General features: G+C 39.5%; 1 protein-coding gene across 1 annotated transcript in view; it reads left to right on the plus strand.

Annotated features, from left to right (window-relative positions):
- drp2 (dystrophin related protein 2) overlaps positions 1-22,092 on the plus strand; it is a 197,874-nt gene that overhangs the window by 170,843 nt on the left and 4,939 nt on the right. Inside the window, exons 19-22 of the mRNA XM_084718858.1 lie at positions 5,282-5,347; positions 8,312-8,458; positions 15,791-16,043; positions 21,669-21,786. Of these exons, the coding sequence (XP_084574984.1) occupies positions 5,282-5,347; positions 8,312-8,458; positions 15,791-16,043; positions 21,669-21,786 (584 nt within the window). The remainder of the gene's footprint in view (positions 1-5,281; positions 5,348-8,311; positions 8,459-15,790; positions 16,044-21,668; positions 21,787-22,092) is intronic.

The following is a 22,092-nucleotide window of genomic DNA, read 5'->3' on the forward strand; positions in this document are numbered from 1 at the left end:
GAATTCTGGAGATATTGGCCGTAGGGACGTCTGGCTTCTCTTCAATACACTGGAACTCGATGGCACTCGTCCTGTGATGCTCAAGGTGCCAAAAAATACATTTGAAAATTCATCAACGTCTCTTTCCAAAAACCATGACTCAGTTACTCGGGATAATCTGCAGACCACGTTGTGAGCAGTGTCATGAAGGAACTACTTTCTTTTTGCATTTAAATCTACTGCAACTACTACCAGTTCCTACATGAAACTGCTACCAACAAGGTCTGTGGATTATCTTCAGTAACCGGGTCATGATTTGTAGAAAGAGACATTGCTGTCTGCTGCAGTTTTTCAAATAAGTTTTGGCTGTTTGAACATCACAAGACTCGTGCTATTAAGCCCGGTTATATTGTAGAAAAGGTAGAAATTTCTATGGCTGATACCTCCAAAACTCTGCAACTCACACCAAAATAGATTATATTTTTTTATTTTGGGGTGAACTGTCCCTTTAAACACATATATAATTAACATGTCGATGTGCATGCTCATAAAAATAATCTCTGCTATATTTCAGATCTTTGTTTGATAGCAGATCAATTAAATTTTATGTGATCGTTCAAATTCTTAACAGCCAATCATCAATGAATCATCATCATCATCACTATTCTCCTCAAGTGCTTTAAAACTAAAGTAAAGAGCCCGTTTCAAAAATATAAAGAGTAGAAAGAACGGATATTTGTGTTAAAATGTAGGGGCTAAAAGTAAAAAGTTGTCATAAAAACTTTAGTATAGTACAGTAACAAAGTATTTGTACTTCATTACTTCCCCTCTGGATTTAGACGCAGTCAAAACAGAAAGAGAGTGAGCACACTTCTGATCTGAGCACCGTCGTAATAGAAAGGGACAGTCCTCATTATGGGAATGTTAAGTATTTCATCTTTACTCCGGCAGCATGTGGAATTGACTTCAATTGTCTTTTCATTTTTTTCTTTCTTGATTTGTTTCTTCTTTTCTTCCACTTCTCTACCTGTCAGTATATAAGTCAGGATATAAAGGGAGGAATCAGACTTATTTGAATTCGTTCCCCGCGTTAATCGAAACTCGCCGCTCACTTTAAAAGGGAACGGAAAGTCAAACTGATATCAAAACACTGGATGTCATCACTGGCAGGTCAGTGTCTGAAACTCTTCCCCTCGAGACGACATACCAGACAGGTGTGTGTGCGGGAGTGTGTGCGTGTGCGTGTGCGTTTGTGTCAAAGTGCCCTTCAGCCACAGAGTGGTATATGTGTTAATCCCCAGCAATAATGTAGTCTCCAGTCATCTCCAGGGAGATAAAGCATTTGATGTTTGGGGTTAGAAGAGTCAACTTCGTAAGCATGTCAAACACAGAGACAGCCTCTGTCTCTTCCTCTCTCTGTATCTCCCACCCCTCCCCCCCGTATCGATGCCGGAGTAGAGTTCATCCCTTTCATCATCGGCGCTGCTTCGACATCTTATAGAGGATGGATGAGAAGAAGATAATAAAAAACCTCTCAGAAGTCTGTTAGGATTTCTCCCCTCTTACCCGCGCTCCTTCTCCCGTTTCTCATTTCCTCTCACATCTATTTACATTCATACAAAAAGCTTAACACACATGTATGTACAAGACGCCAACGCACCCACACATCCACAATACTATTTCCCATTACTTTCTGCCCTTTCCTTTCTCATATACTGTCATCCCTGACTGAGGCCTTCTGATGAAAAGTGTCGCGGGATGAATTACGAGCAGTCAGGTTCATAGGCCAAGCCTCCTGTAACAGGACATGGATAAATCCTAAATTTCTCCGTGTTATGGTCTCATTGGACACTGGAGAGAAATAGGATGTAATGTGGATGCCCCTGACAGCCTCTACATCATCCCCCCCTCCTCCTCTTCCTCCTCACATCCCTCACTCCTCCAGCTGACGACATTGTGTGAAAGATGATGCAGCATGGGGTGTGCTGTGTGTGTGTGTGTTTGCTGCAGTGTGGATTTAACACTGGCTTTCATGTGGTGCATATATGTGTGTGTGTGAGTGTGGGTGTGTGTGTATGGATGTATGCGGGTAGCCATGAGGCTCGTAGCACATTTGCATCAGTAGGTTGGTTCTCTGGGCTTGTTAATTACCTTACTTGAAGGAGAAACCTTCTCTTTGATCATCTAACACTGTTATATATCATTGACATGTGTTATTCACAGGACTGTACTTTCAACTCGCGTGCAGATCATGTTTTGTGTGCATTTTCTTTTAGTGTGGAGCCACACGATATAGTAAAAAATCTGACTGAGATTGTTTTGATAGATATTGCAATTGCGATATGATTCATAATTAGCCGATAATGATCAATATTGCATCTTAATTTCCCTTTTCTCTGCAAACAAGAGTAATTCAAATCTTAATGAATCATGATGATGTGACATTTGTTGGGGCCTGTACCAAACAAACATGCTTTCTGACATCTGAAAAACAAGATTTCTAGGCCAGAGCATCATGTAGGTGGAGGAGGCAAAAGTGAAAAATGAAGAGTGAAGGTCAGTCAAGAAAAAGTGAGAGTAGTTTTAAAATCACATAAACGTATACACACAGAAAACACTTCTAATGGCCTACATTTATGAGTGTATAATATTAGCCACTAAGCAAACATTTGCAGCTGCACATCCAATTGAGCAAAGTGCAAACAACTACGAGTGAGATGCCAACTCTAAGAATGAAAAGTATCTGTACACTCTGTGTAAGAACCTATGCTAAATAATTGAATAACATTGAAATAGTTTGAGTAGTGTAGTGTACACTTAAATATGAATCATTATTATCATGTATACCCTTTAAAGGAATAGCTTGGATTATTTGCAGAGGGGTTATATGAGGTACTTGTCCATAGTCAGTGCATTAACTCTAGTAGATGGTGGTTGGCATGCCTCCAGTTTGGAGAGGCAGGGAAAGGTACCAGCACAGGAGCTAAGCAATGTACTGCTGTGGACGGGGTCAGCAGCAAAATTCATTTTAGCCACTTAAAAGGAGATCCACCCAAAAAAAAAAAAAATCTAATTTAGTTAAGTGTACTCTGTATTTGAACATTTTCACTGCTTTATCTTGTTGTCAGACAGCCTTTTCTAACAAGAAAATGCTTTTTTATAGGCCGTCGTATTACTGTGTCCAAAGCAACCAGAAACCTTATGGGGGAAAAAAACAGTAATTCTACTTAGCAGAACACAGGTGTTGATTTCCACTTCCTCAGTGTTAGTTTGTTTGTGTTATAGTGTGACTTTGGTGTTCGTAAAGGATAGTTGTGATTCAATTAAGTCACACACAAAGTGTGTAACACAAAGAAACTAACTGATCAAGGCCGCAGTACACCTGCAGCTCCTGAGGAACCTGGTGTCTTTGTAGAGAGCGATTATATCCCCTATAACAGTGGTTTTCCACTGGAAAAGGCTGACCAACAGCAAAGTAAAGCAGTGAAAATATTCTAAATATAGTGTACACTTAAACTGATATAGATTTTTTAAGTGGCTAAAATATGTTTTGTTGCTGATCCTGTCCACAGCATTTCATTATCTAGCTTCCCTGCTACAACTACTCTCTATTTCTCCAAACTGGGGGCGACTATCAATTGGTAGCCCACGTCAAATAATCTGAACTATCCCTTTAATATGCAGCGTAATATGCTACACAGCCAGTCTAAATGTTGCATCTATCCAGTTTCTTGTTTTTTTTACATTATTTTTTATTAAGTAAAATTTGCCTCCCATACACACACACACACACACACACACACACACACACACACACACACACACACACACACACACACACACACACACACACAGTAATGGCATTGAGCTATCATGCAAGACACTGGTCTCAATACTGGGAGTAATTGGGGTTCAGTGTCTTTACTGAGGGACACTGAGTCCATTTATCATTTTTTTATTTTAAATGCACGCAATCATTTTTGTGCAGTGATGTGATTTTTCCAGCTGTGATTTCTCCCATTTAGGTACCACTTTATAAATGTTATTTAAATCGATTTTAATTAGGTTATTAATAAGGTTGTAAACACGTCATAAATCATTAATACGTGTTAGAACACTTAAAGTGGCAAATAGTTAGCCCACATTTGTCTGCACTGTTAGATCGCAATCTCATTGTGTACTTAATTTATCTTCGCCATCGGCCAGTATTTCTACCTTTCAGCTTCATCAAATATTTGTCAGTAAGTTAGTAGCATTTGTCCATCAGCATATCTTACCAGTCAAAAAGTTTCATTTAGCATATAAATTAAGGCACTAAGGCTTTGGCAATATTGTTTATTTTAACATTTTCAGCATGCACCATTTCACATTTTATAATAAGGCCCCAGCTAGAAATGTGAGTAGCTCATTAGTAAGATTAAATAGTTGCCAAATACTGAGCCCACATCGATGTGTGAAAACTGCTATAACTTGTTTATAATTGTCATTAGTGATTTATAAAGTGTTTACAGCCAAATAATGACCTAATTACAAACCATTTTTGAATAATTTATGATGCATATATTTTTGCCATCAAACCTTAACCAATATAAGCACCATGCAGAAATAATTTTCCCTCCTGCAGCAATTTTTTATTTGTAGCAGTAGTTGAACAGCTTACAGAGCAGGCTGCACAGTGCGGTGGTCCGCTGACAGTCAGCAGGACATTAATGCTGTACTAGAAGCGCTGTCCTTGGTCCTGAAAAGACACACAGCAGCTCACTCTCTGCCTCCTCACACCAACACTCTCTCTTTCACACACACACACACACACACACACACACACACACACACACACACACACACACACACACACACACACACACACACACGCACACACACAGAGTAGCTGTCCGTGTTGCTGGACGACAACAGCAGCTCATTTCTGAGAGACTGTTTTATTGCCTGCATGCCGGGAGACACTTTACAGTATTTTATCTGAATTTTATCCTCATGGACACATTTATAGCGAGAATTTCTGCCACTCTGCAGACTAGAAGTTCCTGCTGTTCGTTTTCAGTCCATAACACCAAAAGGCCACAGGTCTTATTCACACTGCTTAAGAGCTAAAGTGCACTGATTGTTTGTTTTATCTGGTGTTTGAAGGAACATATTTCCCCAGCGTGTGATGATATCAACGTGTTGCTTTTGGTTTTTCTTACATTTGCTCTGACTCATCCACTGTATTTCTCTTTTGTGTGTGTATTTGTGTGGCATGTTGTCCTCCATGTTGTTGTCTGTATGTGTGTTTATTTATATATAGATTGGCAGAAATGGAGAGCCAGAATTGTTCATTCTTCACGGATAGCCTGTCTCCTGATGAAAGTCTGTGAGTATGCCGCTGCCACCTACACACTAACAACTCCCTCATTACAACCACAGCCTTTCATTGGGATTATGTGTGTGTTTTGTGTTCCTCTTGATACCTCGATTGTTTCTGTGTTCCTGTGTGTGCTCAGGCTTGTGCATGCATGTGCAACTGTTAGGGAACGAGTGGGTAATCATATACGTAATCAGACGCACAATGAAAATGACCAACAGCAGCGAACGGCGTGCACACAGTCCCCCTTCATCATGCACATGCCTGCTGTGATTGAAGTCTTTGGCTGTGGGTAGATACACAACAGCCCCGCTGAGGAGAGGCAGGTGTGTGTGTGTGTGTGTGTTTGTAGAAGCTGGCTGAGTGGCGGGGCAGTGGTGAGGGTAGCAGCAGTGAGAGGAATGAGGGATGTTTGATGTGAATGAGGCAGCCAACAAGGTGAGTCCTCATTGTGGAAAGCGGAGAAAGTGCCAGGCAGAGGGACAGAGTGGTTAGAGCTGTTTGAGATCATGTTTTTTGTGCGTGTCCATGTCTTATTTTGTTGATGTCTTTATGGGCTGTCGACCGTTTCCTCCTTCCCTGAGATGGTTTTTATCACTTTTTAAAGTCAAAGTTGCACGCCCAGCAGCTCTGTGCAAAGTGTTGTCAGGTCTTTCAGGGCTCCGTGTGTGTGTCTGCGTGTGTGTATTGTGAAGTGTGCTTATTATTTCTTTTCACACGTGTTGAAAAGAAGAGATAAGACTGTGATTGACACCACATTAAAAGCTAGTTTTAGGCTACACTACTTTTCAAGCTGTGCAACACTTTTTACTACTGACACCTGTGCTTCTCAAGCCTGCTCCTGATGTCTTTGTTGTCGTGTGCATGTATCCAGAGTTTCTAGTTGCTTGGATGGAGCTTTGTCACAAAAATGTGTGTATTTCTCCGTGCATGCACATATAGTATCTGCATCTGTATTCTGTGCCTGAGAGTGTTTGTATGCATGACACTCCACTTCTACCCCTTGTGTGTAGCGCGGCTGTTGCCCTTGTATCTTGTTGTTCTTCTTCTGTGAAGCCGTCCTTCTGTCTGTCAGTGCCTCTCTGTTTCTCCTGCTGCATGGTTCTGTACATGCCGCTGTGCTATCTGTGCCTCCAGCTGGTGTTTGGCTGGCATCACACTGTTTCCTGTCCTGAACCACGCTGCCTGCCTGTGTGTGCAGCCTTTACCCTGCAGCTGTATGTTTTGTTCTGAGTGCACTGTTGCTGCTTGTTGCCAGGTGATGGGCTTGAAAACAATTTAACCCTTAGATGCAGAGGTCAGTGGACACCAAAAATAATGTATATCAGAATCAAGGGTTTTTTGGTAATAATAGATCTGTGTTTTATAGGGCTGGACAATATAAAACATAAGGAATGAAAGAAGAATGAAACTTGGAAACAATAGACGAGTAAAAAGAATATATAACTTACATCACATGTAAAATTGTCTGTGTAAAATAATGTGAGTGATTGGTGCTGTGTTTTCTACAGTGCTTACTGTATATTGTTGACAAAAGTAATAAGGATCCCTTTATATGTTCATGGGAAATACCTATGGGTCAGTGAGATCCACTAATGGAAAACCGAAATACAAATATTCAATTATTTGTTAAATTTTTTCAGCAGGCAGTGCTTCCTCTGTCAGATTTTTTGACCAGGATTCTGTGGGATGTTCACGGTGACAGCAATGTTTACCTACAGTAATACAGTAAAAAAAAAAAAAGCAAAGTTGGCCTTCTGACCTAATGTGCAACAATACCTTTTGTCAACACTAGATATCAAACAAAAGCTGGAGATTATATCATATTAAGTTACTGTGAGCTGCAAATCCATCACTACTAAGCTGAAGGCAGATGATGCCGTTATTTCGGTGCCTCTGGGCAGCTGAACAACTATGCATTCCTGGTGTCCAGAGCTCTCCATGTACACGTCCGTTTGATTTGGAGTATAATTCAGGCTTCACTCACAGATGGGGTGACACGACTTGCTGTAGTGAAATCGTTTTACCCCTGAGAAAAGCGTGAAAGTCTGGGGTGCTCATCTTGCAGCTGTCTCTGGGGGAAAAAACAAAAAAACAAAACAAAATAAACACAAAACTACCTGACTTGAAGAATCTGTCGACTCAGGGGTCTCTGACTTATGATTGGAGTCTTTGACTTTCAGGGAGCAGCCCTAGATAATCACTTTCCTTTAAAAAAAGGTAAAGAGGTAAATAAAAATATAGAAAATCTTTTTTTTCTGGTTCATTGTCGATGAACCAATGCATCTGAGGGTTAAGTGGGACTTCCCAAATAACAGATGTGACAGTAGCAGAGGTGTGCTGCAGCTAAAGTGAATCTGGCCATCTCTAGACAAAACCAGTCTGCTTGAAATTGGCCTATAAATATCTCTGTGATATATAACTTGGCATTACAGTGCAAAACCTATAACTTGCTTTTTACTTTGGCTCAATAAAGTAGTTTGCTTCGTAGCCCAAAGCATTATCACAATGTGTAAATAGACAAACAACTCACTTTCCATTAAAATAATTGCCAAACATTCTGAGATGCTTTTACTGTCCTACAGCCTGGGGTTTAGATCGTAGATCTGCACATTAAGTTTTCTGTTCCATTGTCCATAAAGTGTTTATTATTTGGACAATATATGAAGATCCACCTCCCGGTTTTAATAAACGTGAGTGTATTTTTAATGGTGTGTTAAGCCAAGTTTATTACAGAACATTTAATATTTGGACTGTGAAGCTGGCACAGTGCCTTTAGTGTCCCATCCCGTTCTGTCCAGTCTGGTTTGATTGCGTCTCGTCCTGTGAAACCTTCCCTCGCCCTGCTTGCCTTGCCTCGCTTTGGCCTGCCTGTCTGCTGTCCCATGGCGTCCTTGGCTCTGCTGCTGCTTTGTGCTGCTGGTGGCTGTGTGCTGGTGGCTCAGTGTGCTGTCTCCTGTGTGGGGGACTCAGGGATGAAGATCAGTACCTCCTGCGTCACTCCAGCCCAGCCCTGGACCATGACTCACCCTGTGGACAGCACATGCTGCTGGCCCACCTGGAGCACCAGGACAAGGAGCAACTGCAATGCACCCTGGCCCGCCTGGAGAATGAGAACAGGTCGGTATCTAGAAAAACAAACACGTTTGCAATGAGTGAAGTTCCTTTCTTGATTTGTTGGTGTCGTTGAGTCATAACACAATAAATCCTCCGGAACCAGACTGATTGCACATATTAGAGTACATCAACTCCATTACATCCTTAAACTTGTGTTATTTTGGGGAGAAAAAACTGATATAATGCATTAGCCTAAACTACCAAGTAAATACTTGTTTATTTATTTACTACTTAACTTTAATTCATACTTTTCAGTTTCAGATAGACATACAAAAAAAATCATTCAGTCAAACCAACAACAACCACAGCAACAACAAAAAAACCCAACAACACATCACAATAACATACTATACATAGAGACAGTTACAGTACAGTACAGTGCCTCGCAATTAATAAAGCAGTATAACGTGAGAGAGAGTGTTGTTGGACTGAATATCAGCACGGCTTTCATAGGAATAAGATGACCACAGCCGTGCTGATTATTCAACAACAGCACAACCTCGAGCGTGATGCTGCTTTTATACAACAGTTACACTAGCACCACTTTTTACTTAACAGTAATATACGACAACAGTTGGCTCTACCAGCACAGATAGTTCTGCCACTGGACTGGACTGTCGCCTAGCAACACAAACATTTTCCTACACCAACACTAATGTGAGCTTGCTAGTTTCTTTGTCTACACACTACCGCGGTAGAGCTCCCCAGCATGGTTGTCCCACCAGATCGATAAAACTGCCTCGAGAGTGTATTCAGCTCACACTTCTGAAGAGACTGAATGTCCATGTTTAATTTTTTGGTGCAGACAGAATAACGGGACCGAGAGTCTCTTGAGCAGGGTTGTCTCTGTCCACTTCCAAATAGACTCTGGTGTGGTTTGTTAAAAAAAAAAAAAAAAGACTCAAGTACAGGATGTTATTATAAGCAGGTATGTGATTTAAGCTGATTTAAGACGCTATACTGCTTATAAATTAATCTGCAGAGCCTTATAACTGATCTGTTTAAGCCATGTATAGACTATATTTATACAAATCATTTCATAGCAAATGTATGCATGTAAGCAGGGGTATTTTCCCTGATTAATAGGTCAAAAGCTGTTTAAACTGATGTGCTTGTATCCTTCTCTGTGTATTTTGTCAGATTAAAAACTGTGACAGTGATCCTACGGTAATCATTTTCACCCTGTCTCTTCACGTTAGTCATTGTAACGTTCATGTAGTTGCTATTGGAACACCTGTAAATCAGAGTTGATCAAAGTCCCAGTGCACTCTTCTCCAATCAAATTACTTGATCAGAAGTAACTGTTGTATAATTATTAATTTCATCATCATAAGGAGTACATGACATGTGTATGGAGAACCAGAGATTTAAAAACTACTCACATCAGGCTGCTCAGTACCAGGCTGACTTAGTTGCAAATAGACCCTGCTGAAACTCATTTTCAAACTTGATCCCAATTCAAACATTGCTGATCCTATCAGCCATTCATCCCTCATAAAGAAGATTAGAAAATCCAAGTTACCATGTTTCTATTGAGAAAACGCCTCATGATTTTTCCATTTGAACAAAATCACTCTTGTTGCTGCTAAAAAGAGAAGGCCAGTCCTGCCATCCTCCTGTCTTCTTTTGACCTTAGCTGTGCAGTCCTGTATCCTAAGAAGCCAACCGGAGGACATGGAGACAGATTTATATTCATTATTACTGAGATCCAATGAAACACTTCTGTTCAAAGGGACCTGACTGCAGGGCAGAGCCATAACATATGAATCAAGGATCCCACTTGTCCACAACGGTACCGGCAGAGATCAGAGGAGCTCGGGTCCATTTTTTTCTTATTCTGGAGGGGGTGATATAAACTCTGTGGAGGGTTTTTAATTGTACAACTCTGGCTCTGACTGACTTTGAAATTACTACAGGCTCCCTCCATATTCTTCCACACTCATACAGAAGTGAGTCAAACCCCTAAATCTTAATTTTTGAGTCTGGATGTTGGTATTCAAGGAGTGGATGAACATACTGTACAAACCTGAAACAGTATCTCTGTTTAAGGCTGCAGACCTGAACTTTCTGTTTCATAATTATAGTCAAAATGTTGTGAGAAAATTGATTTTAACTGTGCATAGTGTAAAAATGCATTTGTAGTCCAGTTGTATATTCATCTAAGCTCCTCAAAAGATAACAATCTCCCCATCTTTACAAGTTCTGCAGCTTGAAAGACTGCATTGTGCCATGTTAGGCAGGTTGCTAACCCATTTTTATGATTTTTTTTCACACAAAAACTTTAGAATACTATTATCTAGTTTTGTAGTTGGAACCAGATGATACCACAATGATGATAATGAGATCAGTTTGTTCTTGCCTGTTACAATATACTCCTCCAACCAGTTGGCTTTAATTCTATCCTTATTATAGCTCAAAAATAGAGGATATCTGACATTAAGTGCAAGATAATACAGATAGACATCTGGGAATCTAAGACCTCCTTAGTGTCAGTTTTCTCTCATTAATTCAAAGCTTTTGGTCCTTACACAGAAAGAAAGAGATCATTCTATTTAAATTAAATTATCAAATCAATGTGGGGGAAAATGTAAAGGAACTGAAGAAATTTAAATGGTTCATCTTTAAAGAATGTTCCTCTTCAGTACTCCAGCTCTGCCCCATAAGGACAAAGTCAGGGCGGACTTCCTTCATTTAAGACAGATGTGTCGTAGCAGCACATATGAGCAGCAGGTATCACATAAACAATAGCTGGAATGTGAATGAGACCCGTCAGCCTCACTGTCATCATCTCAGCTGTGAGTGGAGTTGATTTAAGCTGAGCTGAGTGCAATTTATGCATGTAAGCAATTAATTTAGATTTCATTTTGGAGTCTGGATGGTGCTGACCAATCAAAAATTATGCTAAAAGTTCTATGAGTGAAAAATTTCTAGTAAAAAGAAACAGCAGTTTTGCATAACTTAGACATGTTGTAGGCTGTGTGTTTCTTCATTCATGGGAGTAGTTTGTTTCACAGTTTCAGTATGATTTTTTGACTAGGTGAGTGCATCTAAGTGCATCCATACAAATGTATTATTAATAGCCTAGTTCAGTGGTTTGGGGGTATCTGGGGACCCACAGGGGTCCTTGAGTGGGTTGTAGCAGCAAAAGGAGGCATGGAATATTTTAACTTTTATCTTTTGGAGGTCAGAACAATAATTGAAGAAATAGGCAGTTTTAAGTGATTGTGATTTTTAGGACCAGATAGATTAAATATGATATGAAATATGGTATGATATGAAATACAAGACATATGTTATATATTTAGTTGAGTTGTGTCCATTCATTATTTCCAAATGTTTACAACAATGTTCAAGCGCAGAGAAATCCATAATTTATTCAAAGTAACATGCCTTGCCGGAAACTGTCCTGACTCATGACTGATGATTGGCTTACAGAAATCAATAATAACAATTTAGTCAGTGCTTTATTGTTGGATTTCAGTGCAGCTTTTGATGTAATTGATCACAGGTTATTATAAGAAAAACTGAAATATTGGTTTTAGTCCGACTAATTTTACGGCTGGGAAGCTATTTTACCAACAGGAAACAGACAGTTTCCTTTAATCAAAGTTTCTGTCAAACCAAATAGCTATGACGTTTTCTAGGTCATTATTATATAATGTTTTTTATTAATGAATTACCAATAATCCTTCAAAAAAGGCAAAAGGCACCATGTATGCTGATGATTCAGTAGGACACAGGGTGGAATCCATTATTGATGAACTAGAAATCATCTTAAATAACAGGCTGCAGTTAAACTGGAACAAATAAACTGGTTCTTTATGTTTCTAAAACAAAAAGCATTGTTCAATAGAACAAACTTTAAGGTGTACCGATGGAGAGTAAACTGGCCAATACATAAATTGGTACGTAAGATTGGGAGAGATCTGTCAGTTGTTAGGAGACGTTATATATTTTAACCACATAATGTAACTGAACAGATCATTAAGGCATTATCTTTATTGCACCTACACTACTGCTCTGTGGTATGATCCGGTACTTGTAGGACCTTAATATAAAGCATTACCCAATAATTTTTTACATAATGGTTTTTAACAAGGTCAGAAAAAAGAAAGAACAAGTCTGTGAGATCCCAAACAACAGGGAAGAAAGGTTAATGTCATAAAACACAGAAGTTAATCCACTGGACTGGATATTTGAGCGTGATGACACTGTGATAAGAGCAGTTTCTGTTTGTCCCAAATAGAGGATTAGAATATTGGCTGCTATATCAAAATCAGAATTTCTTTTTTTCACTCCCTAATATCAGCATCGGCCCCAAAAATCCACTATCGGTTGGGCTCTGTAATTTATAGTGGTCCTAGTTTGACTATGAAGACTTAATTATCTTCAAGCTCAAAAATAACAAGAATTACTCAAAGGGTATTCCTTAAGCCAAGCTACTCTCAAATCGGGGGTCCATAATCAAATGTGCGTCTATTGTGGAGGTCCTTGTCATGAAAAAGTTTGGGAAAAGTGGCATCGAGCCATCCCTAGTTTAGATCAAAGATTGATATAAGACATGTAGCAGAGACATAAAAGTTAAGTTCAGGAAGTTATTTCCATCTGTAAACCTCCCCAGAGGTATAATATCACAAATATATGTGTTTATCTGGAGGCATTTCACTCTTGTCCGCTGCCATTTGTGGACCTTCTGCAGAGAGTAAACATTTTCTCGCTCTAAATCCTGTTGAGCATCCTTAAAAATGAAGTGAATGTTGTCTGTGTGCATACCTGTCTGTAAAATAATGTGATGATAATAACGTGGAAACACCGGTCGGTGCCCTGCAGGAAGGACAAGAGGAGGCCATTACGGTTTGACTTGTGCGATACAAGTGTAAAGCATCTCTGATATACATTAGTTGAGATGTTAATGCTTAGATTTGAATGCACTTTGTCCTCCCAGCAAAGAGGGTCAGCAGGCATTTTGCATAAATGAAGCAAATTCATTACTCCTATCCTCTTAATTGGTAACCAGAGGCAGCCTTTATGTGAATGATTCATATGAATAATTTTCCCTTGTCTTTAGCTCCGTTGTGACCTTTCCACACACACACACACTTGTGGCCTTTGGGTGTCTGAAACCTTGACCCAGTTCATTTGGTCTGCAAAGTATGCCTCCTGTTATGACACTGCAGTGTGCTCTGTTGTCCTTATTTATGACCAGAGTGGCAGCTGTTGCTTGGTTTATATCCTCTGCTGCGGCTCTCATGTGGCTCATACCTGAACAATAAATCAGTAACAGAATAAAACTACTTTAACCCTGATCTTGTTTCTGGATTCTCTTCAACAGCTTAAAAATATATTTAACATTGTTTTATCCGTTTGACACGTAACGCCTTTTCCTAATTTTATAAGAATTGCTTAAGCCTGATTTTGAATGGATGGCTCAGAGGACTCAGACGCCTGCTGCAGAAAAGCTGTAAAATATGCTTAAATGCAATAGATTTTCATCTACTCTACATCTGTGATTGGTGTTGACAGCACATTTTACGCAGCACTATCCCACACAAATATGTTTTTTCAGATTTCTGTTGTTGTGGGTTTGAGTTTGTATTAAGCGTAAGTGGTTTTCAAACTGGGATCCAGGGACCATCAGGGGTCCTTGTTGGGGTTGTAGGGGGTGTCCAGCAAAAGGAAGAATTGAATATTTTATCACATTTTTGGGAATTGGAGCAACAAGGAAAGCAGCAGGAATAGAATAATAGAATAGAATAATTAATATAAAGGCTCTTATCTTCAAACCTAGAAATATATATTTTTTTAAAAATTACATTTTAAGAAAAAAATTCCCTCAGAATGGGGTCTGTGGTGTTCGTGACATGAAAAAATTTGGGAACCCCTGTGATGGGTAATTATGCCCTTAGAAGTCCTAAGATGTATATTAACACTGTCTAATAATAATAGCATCATAAACATGTTTATTGTTAGATTACAGGACATTTCTAAGAATGTTAATAAACTTCTTATGAGTTTTTTTGTTATTGTTTGTGATAGTATTACAAATACATGTTTATTTAATTTAGCCATTGTTAAACCTATATTAAGTTCTGCTGGGTTGTTGTTGCTTTATTAAAAGTAAAACATTATTAGTTAACAATGCACTTTTTAACAGTTAACCATGCTTTTGGCAGCTAACAGATCAGTTCTGACATGAAAAAGATGCCAAATTTGATAAATAAAGCCTTTCATTTTGCCCCATAGAAATCAAGGCTTTATTACCTGTTAACTAACATTTATTTCAAGGATCTCAAAGCTATAATATTAATATTAATAATATATTACATTTCCACAAAATTTTGTATCCACTTTAGTGCAGCTTTTGATATAATTGATCACAGAAAACTGAAATGTTTTGGTTTTAGTGTAACTGTAATACTGTTGCTTGGAAGCTATTTGACCAACAGGAAACAGACAGTTTTCTTAATGAAAGTTTCTCTGATGTAAAACCAAATAGCTGTGGAGTTGGAGGAAGCTGTCTAGATCCCTCGCTATATTGTATTTTTACAAATGAATTACCAATAATCCTACAAAAAAAGGCAAAAGTCTCTATCTGTGCTGATGAGTCAACAGTAATCAGGGTGAAATCCACTATTAATTAAATAACTTGCTGCAGTCAGTAGTTAAATGGGTAACAAATATCAAACTGGTTCTTAATGTTTCTAAAACAAAAAGCATCATATTTGGGACATATCACCTGCTAAGGACACAATGTAAATTAAAATTACATGTAAAAGATGAAAAACAAAGTCTGTGAGACTCCAAACAACAAGAAAGTAAAGCCAGTGTTCAATCCACTGGACTGGATATTTGGGTGCGAGGACACTGCCATGTGTGCAGTTTCTGTTTGTCCCAAACAGAGGGTTATTACTAATTCAGCACTTGAATAGACCAGCATGATCTTCAAGCACCCCAATAAATTAGAATACCTTTAGAAATGCTTCACAGCACAGCGCAGAGTCAGTTAATGGCCTTAGTGTCACACACGCAAGAGAGAGAAGACACTGATTTATAGCAGCTTATATTCAGAATGAAGATGATTGCTCTCACACATGGTAATAAATCAACAGTACATTAGCCCCTTGTTGCACTGCATTTACATGCTGCTATTTACGCATGTGGTGATTTTATTCTAATTATATGACTCACAAACATTTTAGATTATGTGTAGGCACACTCCTGTTTGTGTCAGACAGGTGGAAGCTGGATAAATATATTCAGTTTATGTATTTTTTATGCTGCATCAGCATGTGGGCCTGACTGTTTTCCCTCCGTCTCTCCACCGTGGGCCCTCAGGGTGCTGCAGGGCGAGTACAGGAGGCTCAAGTGGAAGCACGAGGAGGCGGCATCAGTTCCCATGTTAACCGAGGCCGGGGAGGGCGGTCCAGGTTCACCCACGGCGGAGGGGCAGCAGGACGAGGAGCTCCTGGCCGAGGCGCGGGTCCTCCGGCAGCACAAGACGCGCCTGGAAACCCGCATGCAGATCCTGGAAGACCACAACAAACAGCTGGAGTCCCAGCTGCGCAGGCTCAGGGAGCTACTGCTACAGGTACTCTGTGAGAGGTGTGGAGGTGGGGGGTCATGGACAGAGATGAGCAGTAAATACATTTACTAAAGTGCTGCACTTGTATACAGTTTTGAGGTACTTGTAATTGGGTATCCCTGAGTGTTTCTACTTCTTATCCACTATGTTTCAGAGGGAAATACTGTACCTTTTATTCCACTATGTTTATTTAACAGCTATGGCCTCTACTTACTGTACAAAATACAAGTAAAGGACAAAGTACATGGTGATTAAAGACCCCTCAGCTTCTCATCAGGGTCCTGCATCACCCTGTCTGGTTATATTTTGCAATAATGACGTGCTCACTGTATATTATCCTACTCGTTACATAGCCTTTTGCTAAAAAATCAGTAATTTGACACAAATATTAATTTGAAAATGATTTTATTGATTTAAAAATGATTTTATTGCTCCTCCAGTCCATAACAAGCAGTCCTCAAAAGGTTGTGATTGACCGATCAGAAATTAGTATTTAACAGGACAGTGTAATAAATTCTGACAATTTGGGTAATACTGTATTTCCTTATAATACGGAATATTTTCATTAAAGTTTGCTGGATGAAACTATTTAATTTAGTACTACTTACAGAGAAAATAGAGACGCAGTATTTTAGTAAGTTCAGTTTGTTGTGTTAAGTTTTTTTTGTAGATAAATGTTCTATTTTTTCATGTTTAGAAAACCTGCAGTGCACTGACCACCCAGTCTCAAGGTTACGCTGTGTGCACCAACTGATCACTCACCATTCTTCCAATAATTTTTTGAAAACTTATGAAAATATTTGTAAATTTTAAGGAATTTATGGGCCTATAAATTACAGGGCCACCATCATTTTTTTTTAAAGTTAGCGCAGCTACTACATACACTTGTGTCACACACTGTGCACCAGCTCTATCTACTACATTAATAATCTTCACAGGGTTGCACTCGTCCTCGGCCGGCATTACTGTCATTCAGAGGCTGTAATGAGATCAGTTGTAAAGGTGTGAAGATACCCATATCATATGAAACAATGAGGCATCCACTGGTACCAATCATAGCATGCCAGCTCATCAGGAAGATGGCAAAATAATGCTCTAAATTTAAGCAAGATCTTGGGGTCCCTTCATCTTTTACCTCTATATATTTGGATGAAAATGGGTTCAATGGGTACCCAAGAGTCTCTCTGTTACTGTAGCAGTATAAATGTGTTATTTTCGCATGTTTTCGCATATGTGTTATTTCACTATTCTCGCATAATGGGGTCCCTAAACACTATTGCAATTGTATACATTGGTTCTGATTTGAAAGCTGAGACTCTTGTGGATTTAATGAGCTCCACTGTACTCATGTGTGATGTTAGTCCCCATAGTGGCCATTATATATTGTAGACCATTTTTTTGAAACTGAATAGAGAATATGTAGATAGAATATGTTGCTGCTAGTTCGTCTTGCCCAGGAAGACCAAATTCCCCCAACCCCTGTCTCCTACTGTGCATGGGACGTAAAACAAGAAGTCTAGCTTTTAAAAGAAAGAAAAATGAGTATAATAACAGTAAAAGAAAGCTTTTCACATTGTTCATTCACAATAATGGATCAAAAGAGTGATTAAAAAGCAATTTGGTTATTTTAGAGAAACTCTTTCACAGTATTCTATCTTCCCCTGAGCCAACAGTGGTAGAAGTGGCTGCTTCATCTGAGCAGCTGATAGCAGCTTCCAGAAGACACTTGAGCTGGTGTTTTAACATCAAAGTCTTTGGAGATATCCGCTGCTGAGCGATAAGCTTCTTGGCTGCTCACATACCACTCAGCCATATCTTACAAGCCTTTTCTGGGAGTAGAGACTCTGAGGAGTCATTAAGGAGGTGAAGGGCTGGAGCCATTTGTTAAAGTTGAGATGGGGCGTGCAGGTTCCTGCCAAAGGAAGAGTACTTTTGGGCGATCCCATACCATGTGTGTGAAGGTGCTTAGTGTTCCAAGTGGGAAGATAAACCCATGAATTGTCTTACCTGGGTTTTTATATAGGTCCTATGACAATAAAATGAATCTCATCTTTTATTTCAGGCATATCTTTCTCCCTGCCTTTCAGTCCTGGAACTGAAACTTGATTGATTTATTGTATATAAAGACAGGTGTTAGTATTTTTAACAAGAGCATCTGTGAACTTCTTCCACCACTAGAGTTAATGCCTCCTCCCCTTAGACTCCTCTCTTTCGTGGAGTCCCCCAGGGGTCGATTCCAGGTCCCCTTTTATTTACCATACACATGCTATTGTCCAACTGAGACATTTCACCATCCTCCTCATTTGAAGATCTGGAGAAGATAATCCATGCCATCAGCTGGGCAAAAAACATCCAAAGACTGCAACTTTTATAAAATGTTTCTGCCAGGGTTTTAACACGTTCTAAAAGAATCATCCCACCCCAACCCTTGGTGCCTTTCACTGGTTTCTTGTGAGTTTCTCCTAACTCCCTATGAGCCGATCTCTGCTTGAGATTGTCCAACATCCTCCCTACTCACCATCCTAAAATCTTGACTTATTACAAAGATGACTGATCTGCTCTGCTAAGGCCCTGTAGTTAATGGTGTGCTATATCATATCGTTCATGATATATCATTATAACATTTTTTTATGATAAAAAAAAATCAGATTGTGCTAAAGGTAATGTTACAATGGAGTAGTTGGTTCCAAAAGGGGAAGTAAATTCAGTATTGTAGAAGCAGTTTAGTTACAAAAGATCAGATGTGCTATTGTTTTATTTCATCTTGTTTATATCTTGCTTTGTTGATGCTATTTTGTTATCCCCTTTGCAGCTGTAACACTTCAAATTTCCACAAATTAATAAAGGGTTATCTTACCTTATCTTATACACAAACATGCTGAAAATGCGGGAAACACAACCAAATATGGCAGCATGTTGGTGCAATGGCTCATAGCAAGAGGGTTCTTTGTGGTTGGGGCTGCGGCCTTTCTGTGTGGAGTTTGCATGTTCTCCCTGTGTCTGTGTGGGTTCTCACTGGGTGCTTTGGTTTCCTCTCACAGTCCAAACACATGCAGGTTAGGTTTTAATTGATTCTAAATTGCACGTAGGTATCCAGTGTGCACCCCACCTCTCGCCCAGTGTCAGCTGGCATTGGCCAGCGACCCTGCAAAAAAGGATAAGAGGTTAAAGATAATGGATGGACCACAAAATACAGAAAACACAACCAACTACACAAATGCGCTGCTGATAGCACAGACAATAATGGAAACAGTTTCTAGAGGACACTAAAACGTTATGAACCAGGCTTGGACACACGCCATGGTTTGTGACTCATGGAGTTATTGAAGTCGGGTCCCTGTATCATCCGTTTATGTTTATGTTGTGGGTATCTGACTTTTCCTCACGGTGTGCAGGTACAGAAGGTGACCACTGCACACACTTTGCAGGACCCTGCAGAGTGGAAAAGGGGAATTCAATCAGTCATTTAATGATTTTGTGTTTATGACAGATATTAACCTTTATTATACTCTTCACCAGTGTTGACAGACCTGCATGATAATTAGAAAGGCATTAGACCAGATATATCTTGAGGTATAGGCTGCAGTAGACCGAGCACTGTCAACACTGACTGTGACTAACTGAACTGTAGTGTGCAGTTTGAATAAAGGGCACAGGCAGACACATTCAGTGGTTTTCAGCATTTGTATGCAAACAGTGTCACATGCATTCTTAAAGTACAAAAAGGTAAAAGTAAAAAATATACAAAACAACAACTGCACCGAAAATGTAAAATTTGAACTTTGAAGATATGACACTGCAAGATGGAAATACCTGTAGTAGGAGCCCAAAAATGCAGCATAGAAAGAGTTAAGAAAGAGGATAAGCCTTAAGACACTCTGGAGCGTGATACAAAAGGATTTACTGCACTACAAAGGAAAGGTGTGAGAAAGAGGTTGGTGTGAGGAGTGGGAGCTGACACACGCAGTTACTGGTTTACTATAATAAGTGTAAATTGTAATTGTAGAGGGACTTGCAGATGCAAATAGCGGATGCAGGTCACTGAATAAAGGGGATAAAGGTAAAAGGAGTGAGAACAGGAGAAAGACTCTGAGAAAGAGGGGCAGGACTCTTCTTTCTTCAGGTCAAAGACTGGGAAATTGAGAGTGAAGAGAAAAGAGAGGGCGGCAGAGCAGGAGGAGTAAGCTGTAAATAAGCTGTGGTAATGTGTGTTTCTCCGCAATCATTCCGCCTCATTCTCAGAGAAAAGTCAGAGATATACAGTTAGGAATTCATCTTAATGCTGAAAACGATACTCTGACATCAAATACATGAGTTTGAAACCCTTGTGCTGCATTCATTATTGTCAACCCCTCCAGGCACACAGTGGTATGCCTGGTTAAAAAAAAAAACCACACGCAAAAAACATTTTGGGACTGTATTATAGAAACCTCCTAACTTGCAGATCCTTTCCTAACTGTTTGGTTACCATGGTAATTAGGATTAGTAACCATGGTAATTAGGGTTAGTAACCACTTCCCAAATCAATGTTCCTATCCTAGCTTAAAGCTATAATATTTAACATTTCCAGAATAAAACATGGAAAAAAACATGACTAAATATAGCATGAATAAAATGACTTCATCTTTGAATATGATATCTACCTGAGTCATTTCATATACATTTTCATAAGCTGTGGTGTTGTTTAAAAGTGAAAATAACAGCTTCCATGCAACTTCACAATAGCATTAAACTGTCTTTTGTTATTGTTATAGTGTGGCTAACAGTAGTGTTTGCGAATAGTAGTTAACAGAAGAGATCACTAACGGTAGTTAATGATAACAGTAGCTAATGGTTGGGTTCACTAACAGTAGTTAACAGTGGAGTTCACCAACGGTAGCTAACAATAACAATAGCTGATGGTAGTGTTTGCTAACAGTAGCTAATGATAGTGTCTCTAACTTCCAAGTTAGCATTGTTGTAAATTTCCCATAGAGAAGTCATCTGTCTTGACATTAGGTGCCCATCATTGTTTTGTTCCATTTTTGGTATGTTTCTGTTTTCAGTTTGGTATGTTTTCAAGTTCCTTTTCTCCTGGGACCAATATCACAATTTCATCTCCTCAAAAAAAATAAAATAAATAAAATCTGCCTCTTTAGTCTGTAGAACTGTAGGTATGAATTTCCCCCAATCTCTGCAGACACCGCAGATTCACTGCAAGTACTGAACTTATTCACCTCTTGAGTATTGCTACAGTGCTGCTAAAAACAATACATTGGATAGTGGGCTGTGTGGTATTTGGGAATATCCTCAAGAGTTTTTATTATCTTTGATTGTGATTTGAGACCTTCCCTCACCTCTGCCTGTGTGTTTTCTGCAATGCTGCTCTGTGCAGTGCAATTCCCCATGTTTTTATCTGTCTATCAAAGCACAAATCAGAGTAACCTGATAGTTTTGTGTAACAGCTGTCGGGCAAATTTGGCTTTTTTAAAAACGATTCCGTGCAGAGATGCCAGTGAGGTCTGCTGGCTGAGTGCCATTAACCATCACATTTATTATTATATGAAAGGCTAAATGACTCCGTAGCCTGAAACATGATGGATATGAGCTATTATTCGGAATGAATAATAATCAGTCTTTTCCTGAAAACAGCCCAAAGATGATTCGGAGGCCAACGGATCAGAACCGTCAACCCTGTCTTCTCCTGTGTCGGGAGGGGGCCACCACGGGGAACCGGCCAGCAGAGAGACCACTGACACTGAAGCAGCAGGTCCTCGACATGCAGCCTGACACACACACGCACACTGAATGTGAAATCTTCCCACATCCAGCCCTTAACCTTTCATAGAGATGTAACATTCTGTAACAGTTCATTTGAAGGGGTGTGCATAAGGCTGTCATTACACTGTCATACCAGTGTCGTGACACCCGTCATGAACACGAAGGAGTCTTTATGAATGCTGTTATTAACTGTCATGTAAAGTTGACATTGTTTGAGATGTGTTTGTTATGACAACTTGACATTAACCAAAACAAAAATGTATCCATTATGACAACTTGACATTAGGTAAGACAA

This window comes from Lutjanus erythropterus, chromosome 5, assembly GCF_056507025.1.
Source record: "Lutjanus erythropterus isolate fLutEry1 chromosome 5, fLutEry1.hap2, whole genome shotgun sequence".
Taxonomy (NCBI): domain Eukaryota; kingdom Metazoa; phylum Chordata; class Actinopteri; order Lutjaniformes; family Lutjanidae; genus Lutjanus; species Lutjanus erythropterus.